General features: G+C 41.2%; 1 protein-coding gene across 14 annotated transcripts; it reads left to right on the top strand.

Annotated features, from left to right (window-relative positions):
* The first annotated feature begins 444 nt into the window (after nucleotides 1–444).
* HNRNPA3 (heterogeneous nuclear ribonucleoprotein A3) lies at nucleotides 445–18,771 on the top strand. Of its 14 annotated transcripts, none has more exons than XM_075028375.1 (13): nucleotides 445–580; nucleotides 4,580–4,691; nucleotides 5,215–5,235; nucleotides 9,248–9,370; nucleotides 9,464–9,610; nucleotides 9,694–9,904; nucleotides 10,147–10,236; nucleotides 10,298–10,405; nucleotides 10,526–10,606; nucleotides 11,721–11,867; nucleotides 12,736–12,861; nucleotides 12,945–13,016; nucleotides 13,103–15,539. In XM_075028375.1, the coding sequence occupies exons 2-12, from the start codon at nucleotides 4,626–4,628 to the stop codon at nucleotides 12,995–12,997; spliced, it is 1,173 nt and encodes a 390-aa protein (XP_074884476.1). In that variant the 5' UTR covers nucleotides 445–580; nucleotides 4,580–4,625; the 3' UTR covers nucleotides 12,998–13,016; nucleotides 13,103–15,539. The 14 variants fall into 14 exon arrangements, 13 of the variants coding, with proteins under 13 accessions (XP_074884476.1, XP_074884474.1, XP_074884480.1 ...); XM_075028373.1 differs by having other exon boundaries at nucleotides 5,212–5,235; XM_075028377.1 differs by having other exon boundaries at nucleotides 558–575.
* Nucleotides 18,772–21,578: the final 2,807 nt, after the last annotated feature.

Genomic DNA, 21,578 nt, shown 5'->3' with positions numbered 1-21,578 from the left:
GATTTGTTTTGGTATTCACCCAGAAACACACTAAGCTGCCCTGACTTTCAAGGGGTGAGTGCTGAGCAGTCTCTAGAGAGCACGTCTTTTCGTTACCTCTCACCCAGCTTCTCCAGGATAAAAACGGTACATGGAGGCAAAAAACTTCTTCTTAGAGAGTCCTGGGCGCCTCAGGCATACCCTGATACTCCTGCAGAAGCCCTCTCTAAACACCACGTTCACTCCTTTCCTTTCCTACGAAGTCTTTTAACCCGCCTGACTAAACAACGGGCTTCCCTTTCACACAGCAGCCCCCGTGGCCGCAGGCAGACGAGACACGGACCTGCGCCCAGCGGGCTAGCGCTCGTGACTGCCGGTCCACACCAGGCAGGAGGCGGGGGCGGGCAACGGCGGCGGGGGGAGGCGGCAAGGCCGGCGGGCGGCCTTACGTGCGGAGGAGAGGCGGTGCCCGCCTGTGCGCACCAGTCACGGCTGCGCGCCGGCGTCGCCACCCCCACAGCGGGCGGCCGTTAGTGCGCAAGGCCAGCTGCCGGCGTGGGACCGAGGAGGGCGGGAAGGCGCTTAACTGAACGCTGGCACGGTTATACCTTATCTTTTCTCACCTCTCCTACCCTGTCCCCCTCCTTCCCTCGCTCCCGTCCTTTTCCACTCTCTCGGTGGGGAAGGGGCGGCTCTGCCGAGCGCGGCCCAGGGCTCGCGGGGGGAGGGGCGGCGGGCGCTGAGAAGAAAATGGTAACGGCTGCTGCGCGCGCGCGCGCGCGAGGCTGCCAGCCCTCCCCTCCCCCCCCCGTCCTCCTCCTCCCGGCCTGTCGCGCGGTGCCCGGAGCCCGCCTTCCCACCACGTGACCCCTCCTCCGCCCCTCCCCCTCCTCTTCCTCTCGGCTCCATATTGGTACTGAAGGAGGCGAGTCTGGTCACAAAATGGAGGTAACTGCCCGCCGCGTGGAGGGAGCGGGACTCGCTAGGCTAAGCTGAGGCAAGGGTGGAAGGGGAGGTGAGGCGGCCTCCCCCTCCCCCCCCGCGGAGGTAGAGCTGCTTTAACTCCGCCAGAGCCCCCGGGGGGGAAGGGGGAGCCCTGGGCGCGGCGGGCTGGAGGGCGGCACGTAATGGTGCCCCTCGCGGTTCCCGCTGCCGCCCTGGAGCGGCCGCCGCTTCTTTGTAGCGTTTCTGCCGCGTTCCAGACCCGTTTTTCACTGCGACATGGCGCATTAGTCCGCAATGGCGGCCGCTGGCAGGAAGAGGGAGAATGCGGGAGAGGCTGCGCTTCCGCCGAGCGGCCCCTCGGGCACAGCGACTGCGGCCGCCATTTCGCTGCGCTCCAGAGTGTGGGTGGGAGAGGCCTGGCTCTCGGATTGGGACAGGGCTGTGGGTAGGAGAGTCCCCTTCAGCTGTCCCGGGGGACACAGAAACACTTAGGTGCGTATTCGGGCGAGAGTGGGGAGAAGCGAGTCCCATACGTGGGTGTGTCATTGTTCTGTCTTCCCTGTGTGGCTCCCCACGTAAGCTACCCGGAGTAGTGTGCTAGGGATATTTTTTTTCTCCATTCATTGTCCTGGGAACAGACTTTTAAAGCATTAAGGTCGCTTAGTGCGGTACGCTGCTTCTCGCTGAGGAATGCTTGTACACATTGCAGCACCCCCCTAATATCCCTTCCCCCTCACCCCCTTCCCGAGGGGAGTTAGCACGTGTAGCAAGCTTTTGCTGCCTGGCGAGGTGGGGGAAGGCGTTGTGCAAAGTTCTCTCCATTTCCCTTCCCTTTATCTACTCCCCCAACCGCACATGCACAAGAGCCACGATATTTGGTGGCATCCCACCACGATCCTGGTGGGCAACACGAAGAAGCAGTCCTGCACAAACCTTGGTTCCAGTTTTCCTCAACTTGAATGAAGTAGAGATCAAATGCAGACTAGGGCAATAATCCACACCCTACCTGGAAGGAAATACTGTCATGATATCCCCCCTTGGTTTTCTTTCCTCTCTTCTCAAAACATAGGGGTTTTTTGCTCAAGTATTCCAAGTAAAGTATGGTGAGCAAAAATGATGTAGGTTTTTTGTGTGTTTGGGTTTTTTTCTTTTATGCTGACCCCCTTCATTGCAAGCTGAAACCTTATAAAATTGAGAACTGAGAAACCAACAGGTCATGCTAGTTTCTGTTCCTACATTAAAAGCAGAGAAGAAACTGGATCCCTTAGCAAAACAGCTAAAAATAACTTTTCCATGTAAGCAATTGTTTTAGCTGCTTCGGGGTTGTTGAATAGTTTGACAACTGGGAAGGCTGATGAGTTCAAAGCATTTGAACATGCTTCAGTAAAGCTTGGAAACCCATCACGTAAGTTATCAAGCTGATATCTTGGGGTTTTCCCAGCAGACGTTCCTGTTGGCATTGGGAATAAACTGCCAACGCACTTAGAGCTGAAAATCTATTGTTTTGCTGCTTTAACAAGGTTTGGCACGATATACTGTATGCATGTTAGGTCCAACTTTAGCTGTTTACAGAAAAGACCAATACATGTCTGTAGTATACTCTGAATGGACAGGTAAACTTCCATCTTGGGAATGTCTGTTTTGCCTCTATTATCTTCTTGTCTCTGTAAGAGATGCAGTAGCATTATAAGTTCTTTGAGTAATGAGGCATCTCCTAGTGACTTTCTTCTCATTATAACCAACAGATTTGTTCTGAGACTCCTTTCAGTTCTGTAGTTAAGTTGCAGTATACAGCTGTTTCAATGCTAGTTTAACTCAGCTGATAAGAATATTCTGAATATTTAGAGTTGAATAGAGTTATTTTGATGATGTTAAGTATAAAAAAAGCTAATATTGACTTTTGATCACTTTCTATGAGGCAAAGTAGTAATAGGGCTGAACAGGATTGTGTTCCACTTCAGCTAATGGTGTGCATTAGCAAGGAGACAACTCTTTTAACCGTCATGGCCTTCAGAGGCCATTGTGGCAAAGACCATGCCTGTGAGTTTTATGTTGGCCAGCATGGAGCCTCACTGGGGAAAGCAGCAGGTGACAAAATCAAAGAGGGATTGCATACTTTTAATTACTTAGGAAAAGTATTTAAATAGGCTTATCCCTTTCCTCCCTAACAATTCCCAAAGTTTTATTTTCCCATACAGCTACTTTTTAAAAAGCCCTTGAATTGTTAACATACTGTTTCATACCTCCCCTCTATGACTTCAGGAATTGAACAGCTCAGTTGAAATACTTGGTATCCTAATACTCCTAAGTCAAACTGATGTTTGATTTAAAGGATTTCAAGAGCAGGTTTTAACATTGTGTAGAGAGGAACTGAAGATGGTACAAACACTTTGATGTTACTTTGTAAAACCTTTAAATTTTTTAATGCATTAAATCATGGTACTCGTGATTTCACAGTTGAGTTTAATTTGAAGCTGGATTTTTAACATGGATTTATATTAAATAATAATTTCCACTCTGAATAACAGTACATATAGGTCATTAATAGAGGCCTGCCTGCCTTTCCCTATGCAGTATTTGCTGGGATAAAACTTTAAAAAAAACCAACAACACAACCCAAATAAACAAAAACCCCACCAAAATATACCTAATCTTGTAAATATCAATGATTTTAATGCAGCACAAGTGTAGTTTTACAGAAGCGTGTTATTTAGTTGACAGTATTTTGTTTTGGCTCCTGTAATAAAGTTTCAAGAAACATCCAAAGTAGTAATGAATTGTAGCCAAAGGTACTAATATAGTATAGTAAGACAAGTAACTTAATGATCTCAGAAAACTTGAAATAATAAAGGCTAAAGGGAATGTTTTTTGTTTGAATGCTTAGATATGGATTAATTCACTGTGCTTGTGAAATAATTGATTTTTTTTAATGATACGTAGATAACACTGTGAAAAGTTAGGCATGTAAGTAGAGGGTACAGGGTAGTAATCAAATACATCACTTGGAAGCAAAAGTAATGCAGATGACTAGTGCTACAGATTGCTGAGGATCAACTGGTAAAATTTCTTATGTTGCAAGAATAGAATCGGTAAAAGATTCTTGCACTGGTGTCAGCGGAAAATATTTTTCAATACAGAAAACATTTAACACATCCTCTAGTGTTCCAGTTCCAGGCTGCTGGATCACTGATTACAATAGGTTACATGTAAGATAATTCTAATAAGCCATATTTGCAAAATGTTAAATATTTTGGGGGTTAAAATTTGGAGAAGTAGAATTTGATTTATGTAGCAGGTTTGGGTATCAAAGGTGGAATTTGCTTGCCCTGTATGAGTTGTATTCATGATAGTTATGTAAGACAGTAATGGACATAGGTTGTTTTCTACAGATTTTAGCATTAGTTTGTACCTTGTTATTCCAACAGTTGTACAAAGACCTTTACTAGGATAGCAGATATTCCTTCTGCAGCATTTCTTAATTGTGGGCAAAATAGTCTGAGGATTTTTACTCTACCCTTTTAAATACTTACATTTTTTTCTACTTTCACCCCTCTCCCCGTTCCTCCTATAAAGCCACACCCATGTGTTGCAGCCAGAGAAGGCCCTGCTTCACAGGAATTGGGGTAAGTACTGACTTATCCAACCTGTTTTCTAGGTTTCCTAGATCTAAAAGAAAGGCTGAGTTAGAGTACCCTTCCAAAATGGCTGCTCTGAAGGAAGAGAGAGATGTGGAAGACTACAAGAGGAAAGGAAGACGATCCTCACAGGTGAGAGGATTGCTTTTTTTATTAAAAAAAAGTAGCTTTAAGGGGAAAAGATTGAAAAAACCCAACTTAACCATTTCTATCTGATGTATTAATTCTTAGCTTGCTTTTTTTTTTCCTACCTTCTTCATCCCCATACTAGCGGAGTAACTTTAAATTGCAGTGTATTACTTGAAATTTTAAGGGGTGGGGTGTTAAGCATAGTGGGAAAATTTTGCTTTTCTAGTTTTCTGTTACAACAAAACTGATTAAATGTTATGTTTGTGATTAAAGCAACGTGTAATTATTTTTATTAAGAAATTTATGCATCCTCAGAGTATCAGCAGGAGCTTGATTCCTTCCTATCTTCAAAATCCTGTTTTTAGTGGGAATGAAGACAGGTTCTTGTTTGGTTTTTTTGTTTGGTTTTTTTTGGTGGTTTTTTTTGTTGTATTTTTTAAAATAAAAAATGGTTGCCTAATAGTCACTGCGAATGAAAGCGAGGCTGTACTAAGTAAAAATAACTGTTTTCTTTTGCTTCTAGCAGAAATACCGTAGACTGAATAAGGTGCGTAGTATAGAGAAGATGTTGGGGCTGTTCTGGGAGGATGGGAGCTAGATACTTTTGGGGCAGGGTGTGGAAATGGGAGGGGGGGAAAAAAAGTCTTGCTACCCTTCAGAAAATAAACTCAATTTTAAGATTAGCCAAGAGGGTATTATACATGCTTACATAGCTTATAACTGAGATGTTTTCTGATTGTTTATTTTGATTTGTTTGCTTTCTAACTTTACTTTTCCAGGGTGCCTGAGTATTTTAGCTAGTTCCAACTTTTGGGGAAATGATACACTACTGCAATGTGGGAGGGCCTGTACGCTCCAATTAAGAACAAACCTTGTCGGAGTTGCATGTATCTGGTAGCGTATGGTTATTTTGTATTGAAGTATGGTGTGTGAAGTCCTTCTGGAAGGAATGTTGCAACTGTCTCACTGCTTTGGACTTTGGATAGAATGTAGCTGGGGTCACTCAGCTGCCTACTAAATCAGCTCTTGTAAGTTTACAAAGGTAGCTCGCCCTGGAATGTACTTAGAAGCTATTAAGTTTCTAGAGAAAATGTTTCACAGAGAAAGTGGACGAGGCCCAGTTGTCTGTAAGCTTTCCTGTTTCAGAAGGCAGTCTAGGATTGGACTGCCTGGGGGACGGAGCAGTCTCATCTTACAGGTTTAGCCGCAGAGCAGCCTAGGTGTGGTGCCAGGCGTTTTGCGGACGCTTGCTGGTGTTCACAGAGGTACGATGCATGGGAGGACTCCACCTGAAAACGGTGCCTTTAGAGGGAAATACTGCAACTCCAGAAGGCTGATTGTTCAAAACCCCTGCCATATGAAAGTTAAGTTTACAGCGAACTCAGAATAAAGGCAGTGCGCATCTGCAGCAGCGTTGTCAAAAGGTCTTGGGATTTCTGCAAAGATTAGGATCTTCACAGGAATCCCGGGGTGTGTGGGGGGGTTGCTAGTTGCCGTTTTTTCTTCCTCTCTTCTGAGAGAGGTACAGTTAGACTGCGCTGAGTGTTTGGGGTTTTAGGTAGGACGTAGGAACCAGTCGTTCGATTTTGATCGGGAGGAAGGGTGAGCAGAGGGAACCACGTGCTCCCCCGCAATGCCGGCCTCTCCCTGCCCTCCTCCAGCGCTGGGGCGGGGGCGGCGGGACGCTCCCGTGGCGCCACTGCGGCGGCGCTGGGACGTGGCCGGCGGGGCGGGGGCTGCTGCGCGCGCGCGTTCCCGCTCCCCCGTGGCTCCGCCCCTGCGGCTCCATATTGAGGGTGAAGGAGAAGAGAGAGCTCACAAAATGGAGGCGTGCGCTGCTGCGTAGGGCTGTGGCTTGAGGGAGGAAGTTGCTAGTCAAGGCTGGGAAGAAAGTTCCCCGTCTCCTCTGAGCCTCTTAATGTATTTGGGAAGTCCCTTAAACTGCTTAGGGGGAGAAGCTGAAGCTTCTTGCCAGCTTGCTGGCTGGAGGCAGGCTGGGCATTCTTACCGCTGCTTCCCCGCCTTCCCCTCTGACCGAAGGAGCACTGCAAAATGGCGTGCTGGCCCTCAGTATTGACTGAGTGGGAGGGACCCTTCTGATCCTGTTGAAGCAGTGTGGTAGGGAGGAAGGGAGAGATGTATTGTGCAAGGTTTGCTGCCCAGGAGAGACTGCTGTTATAACTTGCAGTAGGAGGACTGAGAAACAACATCTTGTGTGATAGAGGACAGCACTCTGAAAACCCTGGAGATGCTTATCCCCAGTGAGAACAAAATGCCTGAAAAAACCAATTAATTCCCTGAGAAAATGTTGCCCTTTACTTCTGTGGAGAGTTCCTATAACATAGGTGTGTCCCGAGGATAATTTCTCTCTGATAGAGGAGATAGGCTGTAACAGCAGGTGTTATTCTTCCCGTATGAGAACAGTGGTTCATGTGCACATAATAAAAATAAGTAGAAAAGGACTTCACTTTTACTTTCAGGAGTGACCTGAAGAGTTCTGTGGTCATTCTTCTAAGGTAAAAGCAGTCCGAGTTGCTAACTGAAAACCTTGTAGCTTTGATGGGTGTCAGAGAACTGTAAAAAGTCTGTCTAGTTTTTCCTTATATAGGTTTTTTGTTTTGGAGAAGTCTAAACTTTACAGTTTCATGTAATACATTTCCTTTTAATCTGTGTAGGAGAGTTTGAAACACTTAAATGTTCGCAGCTCTATAACATAACCCAGCTAAAAATTAAGTAGTGTTAGTAGCCTAAAAAAACCCCAATGCAATTAGCAACAGAAAACAATATTTAACTTAACCTAAAGCAGTTTCTATATACAGTAGGTGTGTTACCCTCTAAGATTTAAGTTTACATATAGTTAGAAGGGGAATATTTTTATTATACTTATGTAGTCCAGACCACTTGGAAGACCGTAGAAAAGCAGCTTTACTTTGTAGTCACGGCACCATTGACTGTCAATCATTTATAGAATAATGTTTCTGTAGTAATGAAGTTAGTGCCTTAAATAGAAAGCTGTTACCAAGAATGCTGGGGCTCTTTCTTGCTAAGTTTAGCAGGTGTAAGAGCAAGGATCTGCTTCCCAGTCAGCTTTTCATAATCTTAGGTATTTTTTCCTGTAGTACAACCTGAACATTATAAGCCAGTGGTTTCCTAAAGCAGTATATAATTCAGAAATTCTTTCTTGCCATGTATTGCTTCACAATATTCATTGCTCTTTAGGGTGGTTGTGTTGCACTCAAAGGGATGTATGCTTTTCTGACCAACCCTAGCACCACCACCCGGTTTATTTAAACTGCAGAGGCTAAAGCACTTCACCTTCAGGTTTGAAGCAAGACATCTACATGTAGAAGTCTGTGGCTGGTTTTATGTAGTTCAGCTCTCAGGCTAATGCTGAATGTAGTCTAGGTTAACCCACTGCATTCATGCTGTGGAATTGAAGTCGTATGCAGCATAGCTGGCCAGCACCTTGTTTTGGATTGTTTTATATGCACAAAATACCAGCTTGCTAAATAAGATTATAATCTGATTGCTTTTTATAAGACTTCTCTGTCTTGGGGATGGGAGAAAGTTGTAAAATAATTTTTCGTAAACTCCTGTCAAATATATGGGGATATTCCCCGCCTAACTAAAAAAAAACATGCAGCGCTGAAAGAGCAGGAACACTAATGCACCTGTAAACCCACTTTAATTGCTCTATAGAAAACTGAGCTCTGAAAATCAGCACATTTTAAAATGTGGCTGGTCATACGTAGGTGATAATGACAAGAGCTTCAGTTAAACTTAAGTTTGTTTTACAGTGCTTGTTAAATACCAGTCTTACTCCAGTAGTTGTACCTATTACAGGTCATTGAGTAGTCATTATTCAAGACGTTTTTTTATCTGTAAGATGTAAGTCCATCTTGAATCACATTTAAGAGGTATTTCCCATAACACTGAAAACCACACATGTACTTCTACTTTCTTGCTTGCATGCACTCGACTTACAAAATTATCCAAGTACAAAATTTAGAATTTTAAGACATTAAGAATTGATGAATTTCTTCAAAGTGCATAAAAGTAACCTTTCAGAATGGATATCCTAAAAGACTAGATGCTCAGTTTGGACAATAAACTTTTCTTCTTGTACACTGTGTTCTTAAATTTTTTATAGTTTCTCATGATGATGCTTCATAAAGTGTTAGAACTTCCCTTTATCTAGCAGTGCTTCACTGCTAATCCCTACAGAGCAATATGCAACTCGAACATAAGATAGACATAAAATGAATGCACTTCCGGGGGGGCTGGGGAGCAACCAGATTATTTAGTATATTGAAGTCTCTTTACAGTTGTTTGCATTTGAGCACTCTTTAAGTTGTTAGTTAGTTAGTGGTTTAATTAAAATCACACCTCATTAAGTGTTTACTATGCTGCTGTCTTAAACCCATTAGAAGTCATTGTTTTTATGTAAATGTATGCCACCTATTTGTAGTTATAATGTGCACAGATAATTTTTAGTAATTCTGTGAAATTTTAACTCTGTGGCTTGTATTCAAAATAGGTTTTTAATTTTGCTTTTGTAGGGCCATGAGCCAAAGGAGCCGGAGCAATTGAGAAAGCTGTTCATTGGAGGTCTGAGCTTTGAAACAACAGATGATAGCTTGAGAGAGCACTTTGAAAAATGGGGCACACTCACGGACTGTGTGGTAAGTGTCAAATGTTAGTCTGGTTTTGGAAGGATATAGGTATAGGTACTTAATCTAGAACAGAAATGCAGAGTATCCTGTATGTTTTTGCAGGTGATGAGAGACCCGCAAACAAAACGTTCCAGAGGCTTTGGCTTTGTGACTTACTCTTGTGTGGAGGAGGTGGATGCTGCCATGAGTGCTCGACCGCATAAGGTTGATGGACGCGTGGTTGAACCAAAGAGAGCAGTTTCGAGGGAGGTAAGTTAGTGTTTCAGTTAACCTTACTTCGTAATCTTTACCTAATAATATAAACCACTGAAATGTCGTTTTTGGCGTTGTAGGATTCTGTAAAGCCTGGGGCACATCTCACAGTAAAGAAAATATTTGTTGGTGGAATTAAAGAAGATACAGAAGAATATAATTTAAGGGAGTACTTTGAAAAATATGGCAAGATTGAAACCATAGAAGTCATGGAAGACAGGCAAAGCGGAAAGAAAAGAGGCTTTGCTTTTGTAACTTTTGATGATCATGATACAGTTGATAAAATTGTTGGTATGTAACTCTTCAGTGAGAAATGACGTGTGGGATAAAAGTGTAATGTTAGATTTCAGAACAGCAGTGTGTGGAATGTGAGATGTTGGCATAATCAACTACTTTACTATTGTAAGAGATGGGGTAGGTTTAATGTTCCTTTCAGAAGTGTGGTCATGTCTTACAGTAGCTTTCTATGAGAGTTTTACAGCATATTGCTTTCAATGGCCTGATTTTCTAACTGATTTCACAATTTTCTCTAGTTCAGAAATACCATACTATAAACGGACATAACTGTGAAGTGAAAAAAGCACTCTCAAAACAAGAGATGCAGACTGCTAGCTCTCAGAGAGGTGAGTTTGGAATTGTGCATGGTTACTTTATGTAACTGGTGTTCAACTAATGTAATTTAAGTAAAATATTTTGTAGGTCGTGGGGGTGGCTCCGGCAACTTCATGGGTCGTGGAAACTTTGGAGGCGGTGGAGGGAACTTTGGCCGAGGAGGAAACTTTGGTGGAAGAGGTAAATGACTGGAATGTTTATATAAGAATGTGATTTCTGGTTTTTTATTTCCTGTGTCAGTTGGATTAAACACTTAACACTTGTGTTCAGGAAAACACTCTCATCTGTTTTGTGTTCCAGGAGGCTATGGGGGTGGTGGTGGCGGTGGTGGGAGCAGAGGAAGCTTTGGGGGTGGTGACGGATACAATGGATTTGGTGATGGTAAGTGTATTGTTCACTCCTCCCCCCCCCCCAATGTTACAACCAACTGTAAGTCTTGCCTTCACATTGGAAACAAAGTCTACTTGGTGATAATACTTTCTACATTGTAGAGCTGTGAAGAGTTAAAGGTTTTTTGTTTTCACCACAAAATGATGGGTGAAAAAAACATACTCCTCTATATTTACCTTTAAATAACCTCATGTTGCAAGGTCATGCAGGAGCTGCTTATGATTATTGAGAACTAAATGAAGATTTTGGTGTCAGTTGAGATGACTAAAACTGAATAAAGCAGTGACTAACGTAATGAAGAACTTTTCAATCAACTGTAAGACTTTTCATGGCTCAGTAGTATCTTTTCTATGGTGGAAGTTTGGATGAGTATCCAAAATGCATCTGAAGAGAACTGTGGAAATTACCAAATGGCTGTGGAGGTAGCATTTGGCGGGGGAGGGGGGGCAGAATGAGGGAAGTAGCACTTATGTCCTGATTTTATAAGCAGATACATGTAGTGATGTTGAGTTCTTTGAACTATTTCCCAGTTTGGAACTACTCCATCAAAATGTTGGAGACCAGATCAGCATCTGGAATACTAAGTCTTTCAGATAAGCTTTATGTGATTAGAAAAAAAAAAATGTCCAGTAGCTTTGACACACATGTAAATAAAGCTGTACATCTAGATAAAAACTAAACAAGAATTCTTTTGTGGGCTTTGCCTACTTGAGTCATTTCAGTTCAGAGGAATAAAGAGGGTGATACACAGTACTGACAAAGCCATTTGTGTAAAGAGACAGTTATTACACGTAATGGGTGGTGGTGGTGGTAGTAGCAGCATGTTTATGTATTTTCTGTGAGCCAGAATGAACTTCTAAGTATCATGCTTCAAAGATATATATAAACTAATGGAGGTTTTTTGTTTGAATTAAATAGTTCAGATAAATGATGCAACCACAATGCATATAATACAGGGAAAACATTGTGGGATATTTTTGTGTGTTTTTGTTGTTTGGTTTGGGAGTTTTTTGGGGTTTTTTTGGTTTGTTTGTTTGTTAAATGGACCTTTCCTTACCAATATTAAGCTTTGGTGTGTTTAGTTTGACTGTCCTTTTATTTAAAGGTGGCAACTATGGAGGCGGTCCTGGCTATGGCAGCAGAGGAGGTTATGGTGGTGGTGGCGGACCAGGATATGGAAACCCAGGTGGTGGATATGGAGGTGGAGGAGGAGGATATGATGGCTACAATGAAGGAGGAAACTTCGGTGGTGGTAAGATGCCAGCTTTAATTAAACATCGATGGTTTTCAGGCAGGTCTGACTTGTACAATGCCTGAAGTATGATACTGCATAAAATGAGTTGTACAGTTAGGTCTGAATGTAGAATGCTGTGCTACATAAGTAAAGTTCTTTTCTGTCTGGATCAGCTTTGATATGCTGTACAACATTGTTTTGCCTGGAACTTGTTTTTCGAAAAGCAGCAGCTATAAACCTGTTTGTGGAGGTAGAGTAGGGAAATTTTTAAACTTTTGACCATTTGAAGTATGCTGTTACCATCAGATACCAGCTTACATCATGTAGATCACGTCCTCCTTTGTGAGGACTCTAAATCTAAGTTTAAATAAGTGTTTTAATTGTTTGCCACAAGTTTGGGGAGTTAAGCTGCAAAATCTGCTGCACACTTTATTATACCCTCTGATGTGTACGTGCAGCATGCCCATTACAATTCTATCACTTTTTGGAGCAAATAAATTGTATGTAGTTTACATTCTTGCCATACATGCAAACCATTGGGCAGTGGAAGAATGACAGTGAAACTCATGTGCTTTTCTGAGTTTGGAGGCCTTAAATTTGGCCTATTGTGTTAACTTCAAATTGCCTACTCATATCAATATAAATTGTCTGATGTTGTGTGATGTTTTTCATCTTCAATGAAGTAACAGTTTCTAATTCTCAAAATGCTAAGGGTCTTCTGTCATTTGTGCATTGTGAGTAGAGGTAGCATGCAAAATGTTTGCAATTCTATTTTAAATTGTTTAAACGATTACAACTTACATTTACATTGGATGTCATAATTTGGCAAGCTTCACGTCCTAAGTGTTGAACAGAAGTGGCTTTATAAATCTGTATTTTTTTTCAGGTAATTATGGTGGAAGTGGAAACTACAATGATTTTGGCAATTACAGTGGACAACAGCAGTCTAACTATGGTCCCATGAAAGGTGGTGGCAGCTTTGGTGGCAGAAGTTCAGGCAGTCCCTATGGTGGTGAATAAGATTTTGTACAGAAAATATTTTGGGGGTTACAAGTTTCTTGTTATTGTATTTAATACGCACCTTGTTTTTTGTAGGTGGCTATGGATCTGGAAGTGGAAGTGGGGGCTATGGTGGTAGAAGATTCTAAAAATGCTACCAGAAAAAGGGTAGGTGTAATGCATATTTATAATGATGATTAATAATGTACAACTGTTCACTGAGAGTAATAATTTTCTTATCCTGTATTCAACAGGCTACAGTTCTTAGCAGGAGAGAGAGCGAGGAGTTGTCAGGAAAGCTGCAGGTTACTTTGAGACAGTCGTCCCAAATGCATTAGAGGAACTGTAAAATCTGCCACAGAAGGAACGATGATCCATAGTCAGAAAAGTTACTGCAGCTTAAACAGGAAACCCTTCTTGTTCAGGACTGTCATAGCCACAGTTTGCAAAAAGTGCAGCTATTGATTAATGCAATGTAGTGTCGATTAGATGTACATTCCTGAGGTCTTTATCTGTTGTAGCTTTGTCTTTCTTTTTTCTTTTTATTTTCCCATTACATCAGGTATATTGCCCTGTAAATTGTGGTAGTGGTACCAGGAATAAACAAATTAAGGAATTTTTAACTTTTCAATATTTGTGTAGTTCAGTTTTTCCACATTTAGTACAGAGAACTCTATAACAGAAATAAAATGTAGTTTAGGGTGTTTCCTTGTTAGTTAATAGAGAGGATTAATGCATTTCTCAATTACTATTTTGTATTAATTTAAAGTTAACAATAGAAACACCTATTGATTTGCAGTCTTAAGGGGTCTAGTCTCAGTGTATATATGTAACTGTCATTGACATGAGTTACATAGGCATACAGAGGGAAAACATCTGTATGTTGCATTATAGTTTGTTTAGATGTATAACTAGGATTGAGTTACTCAAATTAGTGTTTGTGAATTATAGAACTAAGCTTTACCTTAATGAAAATTTCAAATTACTTTTTGGTTTGTGCATATTTTTTTAATTTGTAGTTCTGTATTAGTACTAGCGCTTCAAGAAAATAAGGCATGATAAATATTTTAACAAGACCAACTTTAGACACATTAAAGCTGTCTCCCGTCTCATTTGAGATGTATAAGGGATAACTGCAGTTGCTTAAGTCTTGGGTGAAGAGAAAAAGAAACTTGCTTTTTACCTTTATATTTATTGTAATTCCCGAGAAGTTAAGGTGGGGGGAATCAAGTGCCTGTTTCCTTGGGATATACAATGATTCTGTTTCAATAAAACTATACTTCGGGGAGGGTGGCTTGGAATTTTCATCCCCTTCCTTTGTCCCCATTTCCCTCTCCCTCACACCAGACTGCACTGTTTCAATTGAATGAGGCGTCATAGTGAGAGTAATAGGTATGTTCCTCAATAATTTAATGGCTATATACTTTCTTGCATGCACCCTAGGCAATTTTCTGGACACATTCTTCTGACTGGAAGCCAAGGGTAGCACAGGTGTAATCACTGACAGTCCCAGGTAATGCGTTCCAAAAGCCCATTCACAATGGGCTCTAAATAGTATAGTTTTCAAGCTTTTTCCCTTGCGAATGTCTGCGCTCGGCTAAGAGCTCAAAGATAAAACAAAACATGATCTAGTTGTATTTTACTGACTAGAAACACTTCCTACAACGTAGAACGGTACAGTTGAGTTTCCACAGGTAGAGTGATAGCGTGTTACAATTTGATTTGATGCACTGGAGTAGCAAATCTTATCAGCACATATGGCTAGAAATTGTACTTCATTCTCACTTCTGACCTCCCAATTAAGGCACTACAGTCTGTCCTTTTCTCATCTGATGTGAATTCTCTCGACTATTGCCAGGACAGTGCTTTCTGTCAATTCAGACTCAGAAGAGTAGGGACCCAGTCAATAGAAGAAATACTCAGACACTTGACAATATGGTATTGGAATTATTCACACCTGTTACACTTCTGGGTCAATGTGCAGCATAAGGTAAATGTGATTCCAGTGTAGGAATGAATCTGCAAAGATGTATGAAATGGCTCAAGGCATAATCAGTCATATTAATAATGAATTACAATTTTTAAGAAGTAGTAGAAAAATGAGTGTGTTGTTTGAAAAAAAAATTAAACTATGTTATTTAAACACTGTTATTGGAGTGTATTTAGACTGCAGTACACTAAAACAAGGAACCGGTGTCAAGATGGTAGCCTCCAAACTGGATTTCAAAGTCTGCTTATTCTTTTCTCTGTGGAGTTTTAAAATATCTCTAAAGTTAAAGCAAGAATTGGTGATTTAGTGAACGCTTCTGTTGTTGTACATATTAATTTGGGTTTGGGGTGGGGGTGGGGGGAGGCTGTATTTCAATAAAGGCATTTTTTAAACAACCCATTTGGAGTTTGAAAACATTGGAAACCAAAACACAACTCACTAGGGAGTGGGCCACCTAACTACCGACTTGCTTTGTACGTTACTACGCTTAGAAGATGTGTAGACTTGTACCTGGGGCCTGCATCTGATTGCAGGGACAACTGGAGGATGGGGTTGATGTCCCTTCTGACAATTGATCTGGTATTTCTAAATTTTTTTAGAATGTATTGACAGTGTTCTTTTTAACAGGGCCTCTTGTAGCTGTACTGTGACAACAATGTTAACTTTGAAAAATAGTGTCATAATAAACTTTATGAACAAGATCTGTATGCAACCTTTTAAGAGATGGATGTAAGTGACCGTTTTGTAGGTGGGTGGGGTAGCTTAGCTGTTGTTTGTGACGTGGAAAAGTGTAAGCCGAGAGGACAGTGATTAACCAGCTTTAAAGAACCTAGGATGTACTTCTTTGATCCATACTTTGCTAAGGAGACTCATAAGACAGGACTTCAGCAGCCTATTGAGTATGGAGAAGTCAGCATAATTAAAGAATGACAAGGCAGCAGGAGCAACAGCTTCAACTTCCAGAAAAGTGAAGGCATAAGATACTGTGCTGATAGTGAGCAGCTTTCCAAAGGCTAGTTAAATCTGCTTATCACAGCTGAAATATCGAAGAAAGTCTAGCAAGAGTTCTTCACCTTTTGGAACCTCCTTGAGTGATAGCTACTTGAGTTGACTCAAAATCAATAGGTCTAGCATTTAGACCTGAAAGGAAGGGCAATGAGCATAGGTAAGGTTTGCCTTTAAAATTTTTCATGAATTATAAAGAGTAGTGGGAGGTTTTTAAACAAGGTAAGAGTAATTTCTTTAATTTTCAGGTTGAATGAGAAGCTGCTGCTTGACAAAATGGGGAATGTCTTGCACATCCTCTTCAATTGAAGGTTTCTGACTGGGTAAGATTTGTAGTGTATAGTAAAACACTTGTTTAACCCTTATTTCCTTCCAGGCTTTCCTTTGCCAGCCTTTTAATATCAAGGAAAGCCTTAAGTATTAAGGAGCAAGTATTCCAGCACATGACATCCAGAGCTTCCTGTTCTGGGTGAGGGTTGCTTGCTGGCATAATTGCTATTCGAGAATCGTCTGTTCCTGGCAGGTATAAAATTGCTGTGTGTCTTGAGATCAACGAGACAGAAATGATAAATGTTTTGAAGTGTCTGCTCTGGTTGCCGTGGGGAGTGTACTGAGGGGGGCGGAGGGAGTGAGAAATTGTTCGTTGCCTTGAAAGAGACGCCTTGCAGAAAGGTGAAGACGCTGAAGCAGTTTATCACAATTCTCAGTAGTGTGCGGTACACTGCTGCTGCTGCAGTAATTCTGTAAAGGTGCTTCGCATTGGTTAGAGCAGTGATTTCCCTCCTAATAAATGAATCTTGGCTTACCAGGTGGGTTTGTATTGACCTGTACAAATTGAAGAGTTCCCTTTCAGATTTTTGGTGCTTTCAGGCAGGGTAGTTTAGTGGAGGCTAATACTGTCACGTGATACTGAAAGCACAACTGCATTTATAGATATGAAGGGCAATAAAAGAACTTTTCATGGAATCTGTCTGCTTTTATGCACATTGGTTCTTAACTCTTGGAACATATATTTCCTTTTCTGCATCTTTGCTTGTTACAGGTCTGGGATATTTAAAACTTTTATATAGTAGTCTAGTCCCTATTTAAAGTTCCCATACATTTTTGAGTCTGTGCATTATTTTTGTGAAGTCAGTTTCTATTTTGGTGTTGGTTATGCTTCAGTTACTCCGAAAATAAAAGTCATATGGAACGTGTGCATTTCAGTTTAACCTGGGGCTTAGGTGTGTTCACAGACTGATTCAGGTATTTAAACTTGTTACCTGCTGTCTGTAAACATCCAGAAAGCAAACTCTTGACATTGTAGCATACAGCTAAAAGTTAACTTGGAAGTAATTTACAGTGGTAATGTTGAGATTTTCATATAATCAGGAGCAACTTAATGGAAATCTCACGAGGACTGTATATATTTTTAAAAAACGGTGACAAACGTTCGGTTGAGCCAAAATTTGGAACTGCTGCAATAAGGTCACAGTCTCTCCTTAGCGCGTACTATGCCAGACGGCTTGTTGCTACGCTGACAAGCTTGCTTGCTTGCACCTAGAGGTGGCAAACCTTTGCGTTTCCTCCGCTAGGCAGAGTTGCCTTGTTAGCTCCCCTAGGCATCTGGGTGTAGCAGCAGGTAATGGGGAACAGCATTAGAATGTCTCATGGTTACTCAGCTGAGGGCAAATGCTTTAGTACTTGAGGGGAGGGGGAAGGTTACAATTTTTTAACAGTAAAATCCTGAAAAATGTTTTAACAAAAGCAAGTTTTAACAAAAACTCTTTCTAGTTTGCATCCCGTTACTAAGCCCATGTATAGAACAAAGCTCTACCTTTCCTTAACATGGAGAGGATTCTACCTTGCTGCAGACTTGTTCTGTGCTCTGGAGGGGTCTTTTTGCACCACGTCTAGAACTAGATACTCACTGTTGGAATTATTTTCACACTTGGATTTATAACATTCTTGTTAGACTAATTTGCTTAATTTCAATTACTCATTCCCCAATTTGTTCAGAAATAAACCTTGTCAAAGATAAACACATCCTTAAGGAGTACTTGGTCAAGTGTGTCTTTGTCCAAGAGGCACTTCCAAGAGTTAAGAATATTGTTTCATGGCTAGGCTTTTCTGTAGTGGCTGCTACTGAAAATAGCAGCTGTAAATGTAGATGGAGATGTAAAGTTAATGAAGCATTGGTCCCTAAGCTGCAGTTCTACAGAAGTTTCTTCGATACCTAAACCTGTGTGTTAACCTAAAAGCAAATGGTACTTCCAGGTAGTAAAAATATATTTCCCCAAAAGGAGCTCGGGTTGATGCAGATGTGATAAGTGTTTTGTTGTTACAGAACGCTGGAATTAAACACAGCATCTTGACTTTGATATCCTTTAAATATTTAAGGCGGGAAGGGGAATGCTCCTACTCTTTCAAGCATTGATTGTGTGATGTACTGACTTGCTGTATTTGGTTCCTGTGTTTAAGACATTAATGTGTTTTCATATACTGTCTACACTGCGGTGGAATATTCACTTGCGTATCAGTCCGTGGTCTCTGACAAGTGTTTGTATCTTAAATTGCGTGGAGCATGAAAGATCTTGAGCATCACTAAAATTCAGATATCTGATGGATGGTTCTTTTTCTGCTGTGGGTGCTACAGGTTGACATCTAAGATTAGCTTTTTCCTGAACTAGAGTAATCCAAGTATCTCCGTAGAAGAAAAATGGCCTTCATGTAGAAGATAATATCGCAAGATTGGAAACAGAATAATGTTATAATAACTGGCAAAGACTTCAAGAGCAATGGTGCTAGTGTGCTGAAATCTTAGAACTTGTGGTTAAACAAGTTTAAAAATAGCATGGAAATTAAAAATTTCAGTATAGTCCATAATGGATTGAAATTTGTTAAAATATTTCAATTTTGTATCAGAATAAAGTGTATATTGTCAAATGACTTACAATCTCAAATGCGTTGCCATCACCCTTTTTTTAGTGCTGTGAGGAACACAAAGCAGTCTTAAATAACTGCAACACGTTGAGTTACAGGATCATCTTTCCGACTCAGGACTGCAAGTCAGAAAACCTTGATTCAGCCCAGCTCCTCAGCTTTACTTTTAATAGTTCTAAAACTGAATGTTTTGATCAAGAAATAAATGGTCTCCACACGGAGACTCGTCAGCATATGAGGTCAGCATTGTGATGCATTAGACTTGGCACTGTGTCACTAGTCACTCTCAGGTTTGGGAACATACTCTGTACCTCAGTAATGTAATAATAATAATAATAAAATGAATGATATAGTTTGCAATCTGATGTTTTCACATATACCAGGATAGTCTAATGTGGAATGTTTTTTTTCCTTGATGATGCTGGGTGTTTTGATGCAAGTACAACATTCACTGTGTTCATGATATGAAAAATACTGGTTTAAAGTGAGTGCAAGTTGTCGTGGTCCAAGTTCCTTCAGACTGATTCTTTGCCTGGTGGAATTCAAACAAGGCTTCTGCATGAACTGCAGGGGGGTTTTTTTGTTTTTCTTTTCATGTTGGTAATGGATTAAGTATCCCTGTATTAGTTTTTAGACATGTGGGTAGTACAAATACAACAGCCCCTGCAAAGGCTGTAAGGATGCTGTTTGCCTTTGGCTTTTGCATTAGTGCTAAAATCTCTTTTATAGCCAATTTGTAATTCAGGTGTTTATATTACAGCTAGAGAGAACATTTTCTCTGTAAGTCAGATGTTTGATAGCCTAGTTAATGGCAGGGCAGAACCCAGGAGCTCTTCCTCTTCAGGTTCTCTGTGCTTTGCCATCAGACCTACCTGTGGATTAGAGCCACTGTATATCAGTGAAAGTGTACAGACAGAAAGACTGTCCAGGGCCACAGCTTGGTGTGCTTCCTCCTTAATGCCTATGCTCTAAAATTGGCCATCCTTAAATACAGATTAGATCCTCTTGCTTTAAATGGCAGCAGTGTCTCCCATTCCCCTAGCGTTCACCCAGGCTGGGAGAAGGTGAGGGGTGCTTTCCTTCCTGTGCAGTGCTGGTGGCAAAGTTGACAGAGGCACGTCCTGAACAACAGCAGCAAGAAAAATATCCCTTACTGCTGCAATATCTTTGATTCAGTTTGGCTGGTGCTTGGCTGCCCTCTCTAGAGCAAATAAATCTGCTTTGTCCATCAAATCCGGCCTCTAGGTTTTCAACCATTGGTAATGAACATTTGCTCCAAAAGGAGCGCTCTTGCATTCAGAGTATGTCAAGGAAGGACTGTGCAGTGGGATGGACTGACATGCTGTTAACAAGGTCAGCATAAACAAGGTAAGCAGCCTCAAAGTGCAGGTTAGGTCACCTGGATTTACATTTCCCAATGTCTTCTGCAAAACCACTAATGTTACTACTTGATGCAATGGGCTGGGTTCCCAGCACTTCCAGGGATGCGGGAAATCTGAGGCTACAGTTTTTTTCATGACTGCTGTATCCTCCTTTGTGGGGCAGGACCTCACTTGAAAGTTGGCAGCAAGTAACACAGTATGAGAAGTTGTATGAAACTGCAACTTTTCTCTTAAGGTAGGCAGGGCTGGAACATCTGATAGTCCCAGGTTTAGGTACCAAAGACTTTCTTCTGGTACTGGTACTTGGCCATTGCACCTGCCTTTTAAAGAGGAGACAGTAGGATCATGGTTGCTGGCACTACACTACCCTGGAGCAAAACTACCTTCTTTCTTACTGAAGCTGTGGTTGCTGCTCTGCTTTCCTACCCCTGCTCTACCCTGGTTAGCTAAGGTTGTGCTGCGGACAAAGTGTGCGTGTGTGCATGCAAGAGCGAGAAAGAGAGAGCGAGCGTGTGTGTGTAAGTAAGTTAACGGGTAATAAAACCCAAAAGCTGATTGTGAAGAGTTACACTGATATTGCTGTGACCAGCTGGACAATAAAATATTATCTGAAATTCTGTGCATACAGGGAAAAAACAAAAGTGGTACCTACATAATCTGTATGCTCCAAACTCATTAATGCTATTCAGGTGAGAGGGCTTGGAGTCACTAGAGAGTTGTATGAAAGCAGCAAACAGCACAGAACAGTCAAAAATGAGACCTTCCGCAGCATCCTGTGACAGAGTATTCATCAGAACTACAGCTTGCTTTACTACTTCTGTGCTGCTTTTTTTTTTTTTTTCAGGATGCTAACAAGGTCGATAAAACAGGATATAGTATGGAATTGGGATTATGATAATCTAAAATTGTTCCTTTGGCTATCATGGCCAGCCATGATATGCAACTCCATCACAGTTAAGTTCAGGAAATAAAAATCTCAAGACTGAATTCACCAACAACTATCATTTTATTTAGCATCACTCTAACTTTGTGAATGATGAACTAATAGATGGCTGTATTCCTAATCTGATTCCTTTAAACCCTTCTTCCTACAACATTATTAAACAATCTTTGTGGCTCCTACTCTACCCTTTTTCAGTATCTCCTGTTCCTTCTTTAAAAAAAATGTACCATAAGGTCTTGCAAAACAACCTGGTGTTTATTATACTAAATTAAGTTATGCATAATATTGTAATGGACAAAATACTCCTAAAATGATATAGAGCATCAGTGGCAGAAAAACCATTTTAGATTAAATGTGCATTTCGGAAGTTTCATAGGGAAGATGAAGGAAGATGATACGGTTTTTAATGTTCAGATCAATGTGTCTATTTCAAATTACAAATTATGTATTTTCTGTATTCAAAAAAATCCACAATGATCAAGTACAAG

The sequence above is a fragment of the Buteo buteo genome, chromosome 5 (assembly GCF_964188355.1).
Source record: "Buteo buteo chromosome 5, bButBut1.hap1.1, whole genome shotgun sequence".
In the NCBI taxonomy this organism is placed as follows: domain Eukaryota; kingdom Metazoa; phylum Chordata; class Aves; order Accipitriformes; family Accipitridae; genus Buteo; species Buteo buteo.
Note: the sequence above shows the minus strand (reverse complement) of the source record. Positions and strands in the feature narration are given on the sequence as shown.